Source organism: Magnolia sinica, chromosome 6 (assembly GCF_029962835.1).
Source record: "Magnolia sinica isolate HGM2019 chromosome 6, MsV1, whole genome shotgun sequence".
Taxonomy (NCBI): Eukaryota; Viridiplantae; Streptophyta; class Magnoliopsida; order Magnoliales; family Magnoliaceae; genus Magnolia; species Magnolia sinica.
The window spans coordinates 72,170,244-72,189,719 of NC_080578.1; the positions used below are offsets into that span (position 1 = coordinate 72,170,244).

The window sequence follows — 19,476 nt, forward strand, 5'->3', positions numbered from 1 at the left end:
CCTTCTAAACCATTCCCTTTAGTGTGGCCTACCAGAATCACAGATGGGCCAGATTTTTGGGCCCATGCCTTAATTTTTGAGTGGCATATAATTGTTCATGTGAATTTCACATAATCATCACGATGGGCCCTAAAAAAAAAAATCAACAGTGCACACCCCTCCTCTAACTGTTTCCTTTAGTGGGGCCCACCTGAATCACATGTCAGCCAAAAATCAAAGGTGGGCATTCAACCCAACCTCTCTCTCTCTCCACAGAGCTAAAGTTATAGTGCTCCTAGTTGCATTGGGACAGTTAAATAGTCTAGCCGATTGATCAATGTCCATTAGGTCTGGCACACATTTCATAGGGTAACATGCAAATATCACACTGGTCTGATGATCATAACCATCTGATTAATGGCCTTCATTGTGGAGCGTGAGGATCATCTGTACAAAAAATAGGTCTAACACACAATTCAATCAATCTATTTGACAGTTTCCATTATGAATTGCTTATGATTCTAAAGAGTCACTTGTATTCGGCAATCCTAGCCATCCCATCCATGGGTTGGAAGATGGCTACAGTAGAACTTGAGATCTTGTACTTTTGAATTTTTCACCAGCTATATTTCTAGTCTTATTATCACTTATTCGACTCTTTTATAATTGAAAGTAATCTTCAGCTCCCTCATGGAATGATATGAAATGGGGCATGTGATGCATGACAACAGAACCCTGAGTTATGGCTCAGTGTTACAAAATAATTTATAGTAGCAAACAGTAAAAATTATTTTTTTTTAAAAATCAATTAAAATATGTTCGAAAATATTTTACTGATGAAAAATGAAAACTACTAAAAATATGCTCCTTGGCCTGTCATATCTTTTAATTGCAATTGTTGAAGCAAATGCATATTACCGACTAATAAGACTCCTGAGTATGAACATGTCAGAGTTATTATTTTGTACTTTGGAATTTACCACCTGATGTATTTCAGTTTTGTCTCACCATCACTCATTCTGGTCTTAATACTTGAAAATAATCAAAATGTCCTGGCTGTAAAGGATGCTTCAGAAGATTTTAAAAACTCGAATGTCCGAAGTACAAGGTTGGAACTAGACAATCTAATTCATTAAATAAAAGTTGCAACTATTCATTGGGAAACAAGTCTTGCCTTCCATTACTGTACAACATAACCCTGAAAGTTACGAGAAAGAATATAGGTAATACCATGTTGACAATCGCAAAGAGTTTTAGGTTGGCAACTTGGCATATTTGATCTTCCTGAATGGTATCATGCTTGGGGATGTAGTTGAAAATAAGGATGCCGAAGAGCTTCATCAACACTTAAACGATCCTCCTGCAAGCACCACATACCAAGCTTCATGAATACACTACAAGTAGAGATATGTGAATGGACGTGCAAGAATAGAATTTCATGGGACTTTAGGATTCATATGTGCCAATGTGTCACATGTATGTAATACTAAGATCCAAGACACTCATCTGGCAGCTCCACCATGTAAATTCCCTGGCCCAAAAATCATCCCAAGTCCGATGTGTTGTGGGCCACAAATGAATATTGAATGTCAACAGTTGGTCCCTTGTCCATTTTCTTTTCTACACGTGTGGCCTACCTGAGAAGAGGATGACCATTTTTTTTGGGCCAGGGCATATGAAGTGGGGCTTATCTGATGATCAGCTTTGATCTTGTATGTGTGCCATGTTCACGTATGTGAGCCATGAGCTCAGGAAAGTCCACAAGCATGACTCTCATTAGAGTGGCTGGTATATGAAAAAGAAAGAAACAACTACAAAAGATGACTAGAAAAGTTAGATAGGTGAACTATGGCAAGTAAACCGAGTAGACCTTGTTAATAAGACGAATGCCAGAAAATGGACACTGAATACCCTATTTTATGGTGGTAAGCTGAATTTAATTGCTTCAAAATGATGAGATTGTCCTGCCAACGTCTCTTGGTGAAGGAAGCAAGAAACAACTACATTCTTGTTGTTCTAGATAGGTTCCATATGGTATTACTGATAGAAAGGAACAACTAGACACTATTCTTCAGTCACTGTAGACGGATCCAATCACTCATGAACTTTTCTTGGTTACATGCTTTGAAAGATCGATTCATCTTTTTTTTTTTTTTCTTGGGAAATACAAGAAAAAGCTCTTCAAGATCACTGATATACAAAGTCTACAGCACCCAGATAAGATAAATGCACATTTATTCGTGACCGATATGACATGATAATGATATTAGTACAAAATACCAGTACATGTGTGTCCTAGGGGCCATTTGGGGGGTGAATTTTGGAATGTTTCCTCTTGGCATAAAGTGCAGTAAAAGGATGTTAACTATTTCTATTGAGCTCTGCTACGCCCAAACCCATGTACAAGGAAGCTCATGACACGCCATGCATGTACCAGCATGGCACATTTGTATGAGATCCATTCTGTTTGTCAGAGTACCACTATGTAGATGCTCTCGCCCAAGAATCAAGTCAGTCCACTCGTCAGGTCGGCCACAATTTACAAAACAAATGTACTGCTGAAGAAAGACTTGGCTAAATTTCCCTCAGCCATCCAACTGTTATAACATAGTGGCTCACTTGCTGCACGAACCAGATTTCTTCATAGATGAGCATATCTACATGGTTGGACCTACCTCATGGATGGCCTGGATATTGCAAAAGTTTTCTCTGTAATTATGGTGAAAACATTTTGTCTGCAGCTCACCATGCTGTGTTGTCACACTCTAATTACTGTCAAATCCCAACAATATTCTGATAATTTTCTCACATTGTATATGGTTTTACTGGGAAAAAAATAACTATTGAAATATCCGGGGGGAAAAAAAAACTATTGAAATATCCAGCATGCCATGAGAGAGAACTATTGAACAGCTGACAACTTCCCACTTGTTACTCGTATGCGACATCCGACCATATGTGCATGCAATATCCAACCCATCCAATCGCTTGGCCCAAACCACAAGGATCACCTAGTGCAAGATCATTCATATCCACTCATCGAGTGGGCCACACATGTAATTTTTCTATTTATCAATGGCAAGACATTGTTTTCTATGGAGTGGCCAACTTGATGAGTGGATAGGACTGATTCTCGCATAATGTGATCCATTGGGCATGCACTTAACAGGTTTGAAGTTACACGCTGGGTGGACTGTAACTTGTAATCCAACCGGTTGGACTAGAGACCTATTAGTGGACTGTAACTTGTAGTCCAACCAGTTGGACTAGAGACCTACTCATACATTTTTTTTTAGAATGGTGATAATTTCATTAAAAGGCCGCAGCCAAAAAAAAAGAGGCAATAACACTGCTACCAACCCAACGGAAATTGGAAACACCTATCCGAACCCAAAACCCATTCTTTTACAAAAGATTTACCCCTCCTAAACACATTTGAGGCTTTCCCTTTCTTGTTCTTGAAGCATCGATCATTTCTTTCTAGCCATAACACCCAAAGCCCCGCTAGACCACTCATCCTCCATAATCTCCTCTGATTTTCCATTACTCCCACCTTGCCAAGATAGAATAAATATATCTATTGAGCCTAGGAGCACCCATTGCACTCCAAATAGTTGGAAAAAATGATCCCACAACTCCCTTGTGAAAGGGCAGTGAAGAAACAAATGATTCACTGATTCTGCATCCTGGTAACAAAGAAGGCATACATTTGGAAGAATCATAATCCTCTTGCAAAGGTTGTCAATCATAAGCATCTTATTCCTCCCTACAAGCCTCCTGAAAACCGCTACCTTCAACAACGCGCAAAATTTCCAAACAATGACGTCGGAGCAATCTCCTCATTATCCCCATCTGCACATAGGACCCCATACAATGATTTAACTGAATTTTCCTGATTTATCTTTTAAAAATCTTAACGAATCCGTACTGGAAGCAACCGAAGAGACTTTAACCAACACTTGAAGAAGCGATGAGAATTCTATAAACTCTTCTTCATCAAGGTTCCTTCTACAGGGAGTAGGAGCCCAACAAACTTCCTCGCCCCTCCAAGAGAAACAACAGCTAACCTTCAAAATTTGCTTCCGAAGCTACCCCTGCTAGTCTTGGAAAGCTAGCCCTCAAATTACTTTCACCTAGACACTTGTCCTCCCAAAAACAAATGTTTCTTCCAGCTCCCAACTCGAAGCCTATTCCTTCCCAAACCCTTTGTTTTAAGGACGTCACCGACCTCCAAAGATACGAAGCTTGATACAAAGAAGAAGATTTGGTCCACCATCCAGTATCATCTACCCCATATTTCCTCCCTACCACCACCCTGCATACCCATCTCCCTAACAATGCTAAATTCATCTCCTCTAACTTTCTCAAACTTGCTCCACCTTGAACTTGTGGTTGACACTCCTCTTCCCACTTCAAAGGAGGAAACTTATGATTCTCTTCTAAACCTTTCCACAAAAAAACATTCCTACGCTTTTCCAAGACATGTAAAACAGACTTTATATATATATATATATATATATATATATATAGAGAGAGAGAGAGAGAGAGAGAGAGAGAGAGAGAGAGAGAGTCATGCTCACCTGATCCAAAACTTTGGTGGGCCATGGCAAAGAGAGGCAAATCAAGGGAGGTAATTGTTTCCTTTTGCCATGGCCCACCAGAATTTTGGATCAAACTGGAAGTTGGGCCCAGGGGATTTGATGGGGTGCCGCATCCATGGACGGTTCAGATTTTGCGCTCACATCACGTATCAAAAAGTGCTCACGAGCTCTTGTGAGAATTGGTGCGCAGCTGAGCATTTTTATATATATATATATATATATAGATAGATAGGAAATTATGAAATGCAAACGTTTTCACTGTAATTTGGTTGTGTGTGTGTATATATATATATATATATATAGGAAATTATGAAATGCAAACGTTTTCACTATAATTATGGTCTACACCCAACAATATTCATATATTGTTGTCACATTGTAAATAGTTTTACCAGAGCAAAGAAAAAAAGAACTATTAAAATATCCAGCATGCTAGAAAAACCTAAAGTAGTTAAACATTACATTGCATCACAAAACTAAATATTTAATAGACCATGTCCATATATCTTTGTGTGTGCATGCGCGCTTACAGGGGAAATGATTCAATGTGTTAAATGGCTACATGGCGCTAATTTGGAGGGCCTATGAGAAGCTACGAGAGAGAGAGATGTTAGACATATTTGATTGTCCATGTCACATGTACCACACGTGGCTGGGCCATATGACTGGATGGTCGTGGTGGAGGGGCCTGTCTCTTCCCTTCGCCTGTTTATATTATATTTATATTATTGCTCGTAATATATTTTTCTTCTTTTATCCTTTGGCCCCGTGTTGGGCGGCTATGTCTATATATGAGTATTCTTGTACATTGTTCTCTTTCCAAGGTGAATATATATTGTTGCTTTCTTTGAGGGTTTGGCATTTAGGGAAAACCTCAGTAATCTGGAGTTCTGTTATATGTGGTGATTTCTCTTGGTTTCCTCCAAAACCTATCATGGTATCAGAGCGGATAATCTAAGAAGATCAAATATGGTGTTCTTCGTTGTTTGATCCTTATCTGGTGGTAAGTCCTTTTTTGGGTTTCATATTTCCCTTATGATGTTCTTGGTTGTCATACATTCATACGGATTTGGTTGTACCTATGTTAAAAAAATTTATGGTGGATTGTTGGAGCTGTTGTGTGTTGTGCAATCTATTGGTTAGTGATTTCGTACTATGATCTTGCATCTTTGCGTGTTTTTATTTTTGTGATTATAGAGAAAGAAAATTTTCACAATGATGCTCCTCGATGTACCTTTGATGGTACCAATTATGGGCTTTGGTATCTTCACTTCTAAGTGTTTCTAAAGGGTCGTGGTCTTTGGGGTTGATAGTTGGGTCTATTCAGACCCCAAAATCAATAGATGTTGAGAAATTGGCTGATTGGGAGATGAAGAATGGTTGAATAACGACTTGGATTTTTGATTCAGTTGAGAAATCGATTGTTGTTGGTTTGATTTCACATCGCATGGCTAAGGTTATGTGGGATCACTTACGGGTAATATACCAACAGAGCAATGAAGCCTGTCTATGTAGTTTAGAGTATGCTTTGGTACATCTTTCCCAAAGTGAGAAAAGTATTCAAGCATTCTATAATGATATTGTGGCCATCTGGACTTAAATGGCAAATGATGGATCTAAAGTTTCCTAATAATTTGCAGATTTATTAGGATTTGTAGGAGTGGACACGTGTTCGACAGTTTCTGATGAAACTGAGCCCAGGGTACGAGCATTGCCGAGCCGCTCTCTTGAGTTGTAGTCCTTTTCCATTCATGAATGTTGTGATCAATGATTTATTGGCAAAAGAACAACAACTTAAGGTTCTTTCCTCGATTCCTCGTGCTTTGTCTGTAACAAGGTGGGACATCCGGTCTCACAATGCAAAGAATGATACTCTTATTGTCACCAGACTGGTCATGGCATTTCTGAATGTAAAGCAAAGGATTTTGCCGTTGTTTCCCGAGGCCGAGGACATCACGGTCATGGTCGTGCTTTTGTTGCTGCCCTTACTCCTCTTAAGCGTGCACCTGCTTCTAGTGACTCTTCTAGCTTTGGTCTCTGCCTCTCCTCTAGCCCCTGAGATGGGCCAACATATCGTACGAGCCCTTTATGTTGTGGGCCTATCAGGTATATCTTTGTCATCTCCTTGGTATATTGATTCCGAAGCGTCAGAGTTCTTCTCACCTTCGTGACATTAGTCCTTATACTGGTCATCAAGTTATTTCTATGGCTGATGGTGCATTACTGTCCATTAAGTCGGTTGGTACTTTACGGTTGTCCACTACTGCTAATCGGTCCTTTATTTTGAAAAATGTGTTTCATGTTCGTAAGTTGTCTTCCAAATTCCAAATTGATTTTTGTGGGTCAACTTACTGAAAATAATATTTTGGTTCTTTTCCTTGATTTTTGTGTTGTGCAGGATTTGGCAACGGAGAAAGTAGTTGGGAAGGGTAAGAGGAATGGCCACCTCTTCATGCTAGAGTTCCCTTCCGATGTCACTTCAACCTCTTGTTTTTTCACCCTATCTGCTTTGGATATTTCTCCTGCTAATAAATTGCAAAGACTTTGGCATTGCCGCCTTGGTCATCCACATTTTGATAGGCTTTACCATTTGTTTTCATCTGGTTTATTAGATAAATTGCACATTAATAAATCTTCTTTAAATTTGCCTTGTTCTTCATGTTGTTTAAAGTGTTTCTGTTTCTTTGAGTAATTCTCGTACGCCTGTTATACTTGATTTGGTGCATACTGATGTTTGAGTTCCTCCCATTTTATCTAAATATGGACTGCAATATTATGTCATATTCATAGATGGATTTTACTCAGTTTACGTGGATTTATTTCATGCATTCCAAGTCGCAACTTTTTTTACATTTACTAACAGTTTCCTTCCATGGTGGATACTTAGTTTGGCAAGAAAATTAAAGTGTTGTGTTCTAATTGGGGGTGAATACATTTTTTTTTTTGGAATTTGCTACATATCTACTTGATCGTGGGGTTATTCATCAAAAGACCTATTCTGACTCCCGTGAGCAAAATGGGGTGGCTAAACAGAAGAACCGCCACATTGTGGAGACTGCAAATACATTGATGTCTGATATGTCGGTTCCTCGTGAGGCTGAGGTTATGTTGTATCTTATTAATCGTATGCCGACACCCCCTCATCATAATATCTCCCCCTATTTTATTCTATTTGACTCCTTACCTAATTATTCATCATTTCGTGTGTTTGGGTATGTTTGTTAAGTTCACCTTCCTGCTTAGGAACGTAAGAAACTATCCCCCAAGTCCACTTGGTGTATGTATTTGGGCTATGGTGATACCCAAAATGGGTTTCGTTGTTATGATGTTACTTGTAAATGGGTACGTATTTCTTGTAATGCAATTTTTCTAGAGCATGTATGATGCATGAGACATGATTTAATGCTAGCATGCAACGTGGAGATTATGAAAGAGTCTATAAAGTAATTCAATTAACAAAAGATGCTAACCTACCAAGTAATTAAGAGTAAAAATAAAAAATAAAATCTGATTTAACCTAAATCACATGCCCGCATACTAAGAAATCAATTAAAAATGGGACCGATGGAAGGATAAAACTTCCAATTTAGCATAGACACGATCCACACTCAATGGAAAATTTTGTAGGTTTTATTATTAGGCTTGGAAGGGAAAAATCTGAAATTTGGAAAATTAGGGTTCATGATAATTGAGGATTTTGGAATTAGGGTTTTTAGAAATTGGAAAAATAGGAAATTGAAGATCTAGGGTTTAGGTGGTTGTAATGGATGAGAAAAGAGGAAGACATGAGGAGAAGAAGAAGAAGAAGAAGAAGAAGAAGAAGAATACCTTTCGAAGAAGAATATCTTTCGAATAAGAGGAAGAAGAATGATGTACCTTGGGGAATCCACCACCAAACAAGTTTCTACCCTTCCACAATTCAATTGGAATGGAGTTTTTTTTTTTTTTTCAAAAGAACCCTAGAAAACAAAGAGAAAAATTTCTTCACACGAGAGTTTCTCTCTTATTCTTCTTTTTTATTTCTTCTTCTTCTTCTTAAATCTCCACTACGGTTAGAACTCCAACCCTCCTATGCTTTTATAATTAAAAATTCGGAATTAAAATCCAGCATAATTACAACTATGCCACTCATTTAAGTAAAGTGGCCTATCATCCAAAATAAGAAAACTAAAACATATATTATCAATCTCGACCATCAAATAACTCCTAAAAATAACAAAAAACATAAAGAAAGCAAGATCAGAGTCCAAGGAGCCCATATCTAAAAGATATGGTGGCCTGATGGCCTGATCAACAAGATTCAATGGTCGGATCGACACGAAACAGAAATCCTATGAATAAAATGATCTCTTAAGCAACCTACATGCATCATCCCAAGGTGGGGTCTTCCTGATGCACGTCCAATGCATGTGGGTCTTCAAACTGGCCTGGCGGGCCCCATCTGGAACTCGTCTTCCATCCACAAAGAAAGTTGTGCTAATGTAGGTGGTTGTCTCCGTCTCTGGTACACCCGAGCAGTGTTTTAAATATCGACGATATCAGCCGATATATCCCACGATATATCTTGTCTCCCACTTGTGCGATACGAAACGCATAGGTAGTGATCCAGTAAGCATTTTCGATTTTTAATCCATGTTTTTATTGTAAATCACATTAAACTAGTGTCAAATAGTTACAAATGTATGATTCTTCATATTTTCCATGAAAAATCATGGATTTTGAATTACGATTTTGAGATTTAGGGGAGATGGGTCAAGTTGCGGAAAATTTCGAAAAATCAAAACTTCTCAATTTCTCACAAATCTGTTGCAATCTTTGTATCCAAACACAAAATTAAACATGTATGTAACCTGATCTAGTGATTCTTCTTTTGCTTTTGAATGTATTGCTTGTGTTTCCATACATGTCTTCTTACGTTTATAAATTATATGAATAGACTTTGAATATACTTGCATCAGTTCTGTTGAAAAATGCATATATTAGGATCCCATACAAAGGAAACCCCTATCATGTTTTTTTTTTCTTTCTTTGTAATGTTTTGATTTCTAAGTGTGTATTGATATCTTTTTCAATAATCCATGAAGTTTCATTGAAAATTTTGACCAATTTCCCAATGTTCCCATTTTCCTAACAATGGCGATACATTACGCGATACAACCGATATATCCCATGTGATATCCGATATGTATCCATATCCCAACAGCACAATACATTACACGATAACGATATTTAAAACATTACACCCAAGTAGGTCCTCTGATGACTCCATCAATGTACCTTTTTATTCTCAATCATCTACTGCATTCTCCATCGGGTTTTTCTTCCTCTAGGCTAACTGATTTTCTAGATATTCCGGTTGCTCTTCTATTCCTCGCCCCTTGCAAATTTATCATCGTTGGCCCAGAGCACCACCTCCGCCTCCTCCTCTGGCCACTTCACCTATTGCAAATCCCTATTCCCCCTCTTACTACTAATTCAGTTCCCCCACTGGTATGTCACTCTGCTCAGCGCCATAAATCTTTGGATCGTTTGCATACTTTGTATGCCATGTCTTCCATTTTGACGTTCTCTAGGGCAGTAGGTTATCGACAACAAATGGGAGTATTATTTGATGGATCTCATGATCAATACAAAACATGGCTGGTTGCTCAAGGGTACAACCAGGGATATGGGATTGATTATGATGAGACATTTGCCCCAGTGGCGAAAATGAAGACCGTTCGTACTCTTTTCGTAGTTGCTTTGGGTTCGTAGTCGGCCAATTTTTTAGATGGATGTGAAGAATGCCTTTCCGTGTCTTGCATGAAACGGTGTATATGACGCAACCACCTGGCTCTAGTGATGGTTCTAGAGATATGATGTGTCGTTTGAGAAAAGCATTGTATGATCTCAAGTAGGCTCCATGTGCTTGGTTCCAACGTTTCCATGATGTGGCTATTGGTGTTGGATTCTGTAAGAGTAGACACAACCCATCTTTGTTTACATGCACTTCCCATGGCATTATCATCCTTCTGGTTTATGCGGATGACTTGTTATTGACTGGTAGTGACTCTTTTGAGATTACTGAGTTACAGATGATTCTATGCTCTTTATTTCATATGATGGATTTGGGTCCACTCACTTATTTTCTAAGTCTTGAGATCTCTTGATTTGTGCGTGGAATTGTTGTTAACTAGTATAAGTATATCACAGATCCCATTGCACTTTCAAAGTTGACTAATCAAAAGTTTCTTCAGACTCCCATGGAGTTAAATGTTCAATATAGCCTTGACAATCGTAACCTTCTGGAGCAACCCACACTTTACCATTGCTTGGTGGGTAGTTTGGTGTACTTGAAGATGACTCATCCCGATATTGCATATCCTGTCCAAGTTGTCAGTTAGTTTGTTTTTGCCCCGAGGACTCTTCAAATGACTGTCGTGCTTCGGATTATTGGGTACCTGCATTGGACGATGGACCGATCTCTATTTTTCTCTTCCAGTACTCCTTTGGAGCTTCAGGCATATTCCTATGCAGACTTGTGTTGTCACCTGCCGTTCTACTACCGAATATTGTGTATTTCTTGGCACTTCTCTCATCTCTTGGAAGTGCAAGAAACACCAATCTCCAAGTTCAGCACAGAAGTTGAATATCATGTGATGTCTGCTACATGTAGTGAGATTGTGTGGATTCAGGGCCTTCTATCAGATCTTGGTATTCATCTTACAGCTCTAACTCCACTTTATGTGGATAACATTAGTGCAGTTCAGATTTCTTCCAACCATGTCTTTCATGAGAGGACGAAGCACATAAAGGTTGATTGCCACTTTATTCGAGAGAAGTATCAATCAAGTATCATTTCTCTTGCTCGTGACGTCCTAGGATCAAATTGCCGATATTCTTACCAAGACGTTGCCTTTTGCATGACATTCCTTCCTTGTTGGAAAACTGTTGCTTGTTGATAACCCGCTTCAGTTTGAGGGGAGATGTTAGACATATATGATCGCCCATGTCACACGTGCACACGCAGCTGGGCCATATGGCTGGATGGCCATGGTGGAGGGGTATGTCCCCTCACTTGTTTATATTACATTTGCAGTGAGATTGTGTGGATTTAGGGCCTTCTGTACGATCTTGGTATTGATCTTGCAACTCTTAACTCCACTTTATGTGGATAACATTAATGCAGTTCAGATTGCTTCCAACCCTATCTTTCATGAGAGGATGAAGCACATAGAGGTGGATTGTCACTTTATTCGAGAGAAGTATCAGTCAAGCATCATTTCTCTTACTCATGTGATGTCCCAAGATCAGATGTCAATATTATTACCAAGATGTTACCTTCTTCACAACATTCCTTCCTTATTGGCAAACTGTTGTTGGTTGATAACCCGCATCAGTTTGAGGGGGATGTTAGACATATATGATTTTCCATGTCACACGTGCCACACATGGCTGAGCCACACGGCTAGATGGCCGTGGTGGACTCACCTGTTTATATTATATTTATATTATTGCCTGTTATATATTTTTCCTCTTTTATCCATTGGCCACATGTTGGGTGGCTATGTCTATATAGGGGTATTCTTGTATATTGTTCTCTTTTTAAGGTTAATATATATTGTTGCTTTCTTTAAGGGTTTGACATTAGGGCAAACCTCACCAATCTGGAGTTCTGTTATGTGTGGTGATTTCTCTTGGTTTACTCCAAAACCTATAGAGAGAGAGAGAGAGAGAGATGGTAGGAAAATAAAATGCTTAGGGTGTATTAAAACCTTACCCTTTACTCTTATTTATAATAGTAAAAACGTGAATGGGCCCTATGAGCTTTATTACATGGACTTGGACGCAATTGGCCTTATTCGTGCATCCTAATGAGGCCCAATTTGGAATAAGTGCTAACATAATTTAACCTAAGTAAGAAAGACATTCTTTTCTCGCTTTTGCAAGTTTTCTAATAAAGTTTTTTGTACTCTCAAAAAGAAAAAAATCCCCCTCAAATTCAAGGTGCTTTGAAAAGAGGAACCTAAGTTTGGAGAGGTGTATAAAAGATTTCTTAAACGAAACAAAATTTAAAAATAAAAAAGTAGCAAGGTTGAGAAGATGAGTAGCACTGGCTATGACGAGAGGTGAGCAAGTGGAGGCGATGAGACGAGCAATAACTTTAGACAAACATGCACTTCTACAACATCAATGATGTGAGCCATGGGAATAACCATCCCGCACAAATGAGTACGGATCAACTATCCAGCTTAACAAAGGCTTGGGTAACTGCCCAACACAATTATAAGTCCGAACAACTATCCAACACAAAGAAGAATGGACCATACAATATGAACAAACGAATCTAGATCAACCATCTGGCTCAACCAAGGCTGGCCCAATTGCCCAATACAATCATAGAGTCCAAACAACAACCCATAACAAATAAGATTGGATCAACTGTCCAATATAAAAAAATGAGTCTGGATCAACTATCCAACTCAACCAAGGCTGGGCCAACTGCACAACACAATTATAAGTTCGGACAACTATCTAGAATAAATAAGAAATAAATAAGAATGGACCAATTGTCCAATATAATGAGTCTGAGCTAACTGTTCAGAGTAAACAAGCCAAGTACGATCATAAGTTTAAGCCAATGCTAAGACAACCACCTAGTCCAAACAAGCCTGAACCATCCAGTACATAAATAGGTCCAAACCGACTACCTAGTATAAATACTAATCACGTCACACCACTTGGCAAGTAGAGCCTAAAACGAAGAAGTTGCTAAGTTGTCGAAGGTGATGTGGAGAAGAGGCGAGCACACAACACAGCAAGAGATGATCCGGTCAAATACCTCCAACCTGGATGTCCAACAATACCTCTAACCATTCAGCAAGAAAAACAACAAATCCATTAGAAAAAAATCTTCGAGAAAGGAATAGAATAAGAATTTCCACCAATTTCTTCAACCGGACAAAAAAAAAAATCAGTAAGGGCTTCAACCGTATATCAAAGAGGCTTCAAATTCACCCACACATGATGTTAAACTCTATATAAAAAAAATCCAGCTGCTAGCCACCCCTTCTCACGAATCACGAGTCAATGAGGAAAAGGCCTCACAACTCTCAAAATAGAAAAAGAATGAAAAAGAAGAATGAAGGGTGAAAGAAAAGGGGTTAATAAGTTGTTGTTATGTAGAGAAGGGAAGAGGAAAGAAAGAAAAGAAGACTAGGAAGGGGAGGGAACTGTTGAAAATTAGGAAGGGAAGGGAAACACCACTTGTTGAGAAATATTAGAAGAATAAAATTCATAGGGTTATGAGGAGGAAGAAGGAAAGAAAGAAGAAGAAAATGAAAAAAATGAAGGAAAAGAAGGGAACCATCCAGGATTAGAAAGGGGAAGACAAAATACCCCCAAAACTGGCCTAACAGAAAAAATCAGCAAACCCTATCCAAAGAAACACAAAAATATGCTTCAATAAGAAAAATCCAGCAGATCATATCCAAGGCAACATAAAAAATTTGCTTCAACAAGAAAAATTCAACAAACCCTAGCCAAGGCAACCCAAAAATCTACTTCAAAAAAATAATAATAATAAAAAAAAAAAAAAAAAAAAAATCAGCAAACCCTAACTAAAGCAACACAAAAATAAGCAAGTCCTTCAGAAAAAATCTTTAAAAAAAATAAAATTAAAATTAAAAAAAAAAAAAGATAAAAGATAAAAGACAAAAAAAAAAAGAAAAAAAAAAGAAAAGAAAAAGAAGAAAATAATTGAAGAAGAATAGGAAAAAAAAAAGTAAGATGAAAACGTAAAAGATGAAGAAGAAAAAGAAGACGATGAAGAAGAAGAAGAAGAAGAAGAAGAAGAAGAAGAAGAAGAAATCCTAGGAGCACTTAAGCTCTGATACCATGTTAAATTGCTACATGGTGCTAATCTTGAGGGCCATGAGAAGCTACAATGAAAAGAAGAAGAGAGAAGGAGAAGAAAGCTGGAAGAGATAAACAATGAGAGAGAGAGAGAGAGAGAGAGAGAGAGAGAGAGAACATGAGATGTTTAGGGTGGGTGTACTGAAACCCTAGCCCTCTACTCTTATTTATAATAGTAAAAACGTGAATGGGCCCTATGGGCCTTATCCAACTATCAAGCTTTCAACATACTGCAAAAGTTTTAACCACAATACGGTGAAAACACTGTGTGGCCCACCATGATGTGTTGATGAGATCTAACTTGTCCATATCTCCAATGGGAGGACTAGAGTGTCAAAACAGCCGGCTGGCCGTGGGATCCCTTCATTTGGTGTAGATGCTTTAGCTGAATGGGTTGGATGGCATATACACAACACAATGGGCCCTGCACGAAATCAAGGTGCCCCCCGGTTTCCTTATCATGTTGTCCCTTGAGCCACATATTTGTGTGATTTTTGGGCCCATGCTCAAAAGAGGGGCAAAACATTTGATGATATTAAATCATCATCATCATCTAAGCCTTATCCCAATTAATTGAGGAAGGGAGAGAGATGGTAGGTGGATTGTTCAAGTTCCAATCATAGCATTGTTAGAGAGAGATCCATTAGCTAACAACTTTCATAGCATGGCTTTGGATTGTGGTTCCTCCAAGATTAATCATTCGGGTCAGAATTCGTAGGCAATGTACTTCTAATGATGCTTCATAGAACTGATACCACTTACTATATGGTATTGTTAGTAAACTGAATCCTAACCCTTTTATGGCCTAATATCAACCCAGAGTAAAATAAGGAATGAGAAAATCACTGTAATTATAATTAAAATGCGGCAGAGTTGCACGCTTCTAGAGACTTACAGGATGCCATTGTAACAGCTGTCGAACTAACCGCAAAGCCCACACATTTGGAAACCTGCAAAACGTTGACAAAATAAGCTATGAGATGAGTGAAATGATTATGTAGAATATTGATGAAAAATGGTAGCCAACAAGAAATATATGCCTAAATTGAAGTAATAGTGAGAAAATTGTATACTAACCCAATTTTAAGAGGATCTCGGTTCTTTACTAGTTGTGAAAAAAACTCTTCAGAGCATTTCCAGGAAGCCAGCCAAGCCTTAGCCTTGGTTACAAAATTATATATATTTTTTATGAGTACACATGAATGATGTTCTATGTATCTGAAAGGATGAAATCCCTAGAAGTTTATACAAAACTGATATGTGAACATGACTTTTCACCAAAATATAAGGTAGGAACAAATCAATGACAGTATAAAATAAGAAGTTGGGAGCTTCATAAAAACTTTAAAAAGCATCTTTGTCGTCTTCATCATCATACCCTTGTTCCAGCTATTTGGGTTAGGCTTCATTAATCTTGTATCACCATTCACCAATAATTCCTAAGGCCATATCTAAGGCCATTCCTATCTAATGATTCATACGTTTGATCCATCTGCAGTTTGATTCATGGTGCTTCTCCTTCACTAGTCTGGCATTTTAAGTTTGCAAAATTTTGTTGAAAAGACTAGTTAAACAAATTAGTATGATCTCATCCGTTATCTTCCATGCTTCAACATGTATATCATCAACCCTGCAAGCGGAACTACTAGGATTTGTTCTCATGTCATCTTGGCATAAGTTTGATGATGAGCTGCCCACCTGACATCTAGCTCCTTCACTCAGGCTTGAGGAGCAACAGGTGCAAATGCGATCGGGAAGTGCAATTGCTAGTAGGCAGAATTTCAATAGAACTTACCAACTAAAAAACCTAGTGAAGCCTGAACAAGTAGCCAACATTGTACTTGCGCTAATTATTTTGGGTCATGTATTAAGCCATATTCATATTGGCACATTGAATGCTTACGAAATAACCCCCTACCTTAACAGACAACATTTCATATTATTCTTTTGCATTAGAAAAAGGGAACACCAACATCTGAAACAGAGAAAAATGCGAAGGATAATTGAATGAAGTGTATTAAGAATCCTCTCTGTGGCATACGTACATGTGTGGCACATTTTTGCAAGCTCTAGTTTGTTCATTAGGAGAGCTGTCTTGGGAACATGACTTGGCGCAAAAAATCATTATGGCCAATTCATCAGGTGGGGCAGATGTGTATGTTGAACATGGGCATCACAAATTTAATCGTAATCATCCATCTTAATCGTACAAGTAGGCCGCCTATTGAGTGCAACTGCTTGATTTATGGGCTACGCCATTAGGGTTGCCAATCATAAATCATGCAGAAAAAAGAAAAGATGAAAGTGACAAAGGGAAGAAAATGCTTATTATTTTTCACTTTATCACTAGGGTATAAATTCAAATGAGAAAATGTGGACACGGTCCAGATACAATATACAACGAATGTGGACATTGTTCAAACACAATGTCAATCATAAATCTTGGAAAGACTATCGAGACCACTCATCACCACATGTGGCACATGTGGACTCCACACATGCTCAAAGACAAATAACACCCCCTCAAGCTGGAGCATATATATCATGAATGTCCAGCTTGACAAAGACCGATCTATCTGAGCACAACCAAGAGCCTTCATAAACATGTCTACCATTTGATCTTAGGACTTGACAACAACATGCATATTTCCTTGTTAGCCACCTTTTTCTTGAATGAAGTGATAGTCAACTTCAATGTATTTAGTTCTCGTGATAAACTAGATTGTTGGCAATGTGAGATGCAGCATGGTTATCACAATACAACCTCATCGATATATCCACCACAAACCTGAGCTCACACATTAATGTTTTCAACCAGAAGAGTTCGCATGTTTCATGAGTCATAGCCCTGTACTCTAATTTTGCGCTTGATTGGGCAACAATACTTGGCTTCTTGCTTTTCCCATAACCAAGTTGCCACGTACAAAACATACAATAACCTACTGTCGAACGCCTATCAGAAGGTGAACCAGCCCAATCTGTGTCAGAATATCCTTCCATTCGAAGATGTCTATTCCGCTTGTAAAGAATTCCAAGACCCAGGGCTCCTTTTACGTATTAGAGTATGCGAAGTACTGCCTCCATATGAGACACAAGGAGCCCATATAAATTGCCTCACTACATTGACCGGATAAGAGATATTCAGCCTTGTAATCATCAAAAAATCAATTTTCCAACAAGCCAATGATATCTCCCTGGATCATTAAACAATTCCCCTTCATCTACACTTAGCTTCACAATACAATCCATGGGAGTTTCAACTGGCTTTCCCCCCAACAGACTTGTCTTTTCTAACAAATCCATTACATACTTTGTGACAAGTTCATTCTCATCTTCGACCTTGCTACCTCGATACCCATAAAGTATCAAAGGTAGCCTACACACGAGGAGCCTGCATAAACTGTCTCACTACACTGACTGGATAAGAGATATCTGACCCTGTAATCTTCAAATAAATCAATTTTCCAACAAGCTAACGATATCCCCCTAGATCGTTAAACAATTCCCCTTCACCTACACTCAGCTTCACATTAGTATCCATGGGAGTTTCAACTGGCTTCCCCCCAACAGACCTATCTTTTCTAACAAATCCATCACATACTTTGTGACAATTTGATTCTCATATTCGACCTTGCTACCCCAATACCCAAAAAGTATCAAAGGTAGCCTAAATCCTTTGTGCAAAAGTGTTTCTGCAAGAACTCCCTCCTGTCCCATTCCATTTCCTCATATCTTTCCCATCGATTTATTCATTGATTTGAAGGGTTCGGGGTCTTGTACGAGACCTAACGATTGGATGGAAGATGGCCTTGATGAACTCTCTTGCCATACTCAAATGTTCTTTATTAGTAGAGCATTTCTAGCTAGATCGGATAGAGAGTGACCAGTTTCGCCGTCTACTCTTCAAACTCATTTCATCAGTGTCAACATTTTCTTCATCTCAGCTAGTTGGAAAATGCTTGTGAATATAAAGGCCAACGCACCTCTAATACCATCTGCACTCACCACGTAGCCAAGGAATACAATCTGATCCATTCCCAAACTACATTTTTTTTTTTTATATTAGCATATAGTTGCTCATGTTTCCAAGTGTCACATACACTCTGTAGATGAAGCATATGGGTGCGCATATCTAGAATGTAAATTAGGATGTCATCAAAATATACCACTATGAACTTTCCAATGAAGGGCCATAACACCTAGTTCATTACCATCATGAAAGTGCTTGGTGCGTTAGAGGGACTAAATGGCATCACCAACCATTAGTACAACTCCCATGCCTTCAACGTTCTTTCACTCATCACCTAGGTGGATCCAAATTTGATGATATCCACTCTATAGGTCTGTTTTAGAAAAGATTTTTGCCCTCGAAAGCATTTCCAACATGTCATCCAATTGGGGCATTGAAAACCAATATTTTATAGTGATCTTGTTGATGGCCCTCCTATCAGTGCACATCCTTCACGTGCCATCCCTTTTTATGACCTAGTAGAGTTGGGACTGCATACGGGCTCGTACTCTTCGTAATGTATCCATTTTCTATTAACTTGGTGACTTGTCATTTCAATTTATCATGCACTTTCGGGCTCATCCTGTAGGTTGCTTGGTTGGGTAAACTTGATCTCGACAGTCAAGCAGTGTTGGTGATGCAGGACGTGAATTTAAATATGATATGCAAGATTTCATGCTTAGATCACACCAATTCAGAAACAATCACACAAATTCCACATCCCACATAAAAATCCAAACATTCAATTAAAGGGGAATCTATGCGGATCCAGGCCTACACACGTTAGGGCTGGATCAATGAAAATTATGAACCAATGTCCTCATCAGTTGGATATCCCTCATTGGTAGTAATCCTGTAGGTAGCTCATCCGAGAATAGGTCTTTGTATTCACCAAGTCTTCCATCGATTTTCTCATAGGGATGGTAGCATTAGCATTTTTCCCAATCAACATATAAACCACGTCATGACCCTCAATCTCCACCAGAAATCTTG

At 38.6% G+C, this 19,476-nt stretch overlaps 1 protein-coding gene across 12 annotated transcripts in view; it reads right to left on the bottom strand.

Moving 5' to 3' along the window:
- Window positions 1-1,029: 1,029 nt before the first annotated feature.
- Window positions 1,030-19,476, bottom strand: part of LOC131248856 (probable inactive protein kinase At3g63330) — a 170,547-nt gene continuing 152,100 nt past the window's right edge. For 11 of the 12 annotated variants that reach the window (XR_009172502.1, XM_058249338.1, XM_058249339.1 and 8 more), the window contains 3 exons: window positions 15,552-15,634; window positions 15,370-15,424; window positions 1,030-1,339 (listed from right to left, as the gene is read on the bottom strand). Coding sequence is in view for 10 of the 12 variants with exons in the window: in XM_058249338.1 (XP_058105321.1) it covers window positions 1,274-1,339; window positions 15,370-15,424; window positions 15,552-15,634 (204 nt within the window). In the remaining 2 variants the exon portion in view is untranslated. Of the gene's footprint in view, window positions 1,340-15,369; window positions 15,425-15,551; window positions 15,635-19,476 lie in introns of those variants that run through there. The other variant, XR_009172505.1, reaches the window with a different exon arrangement.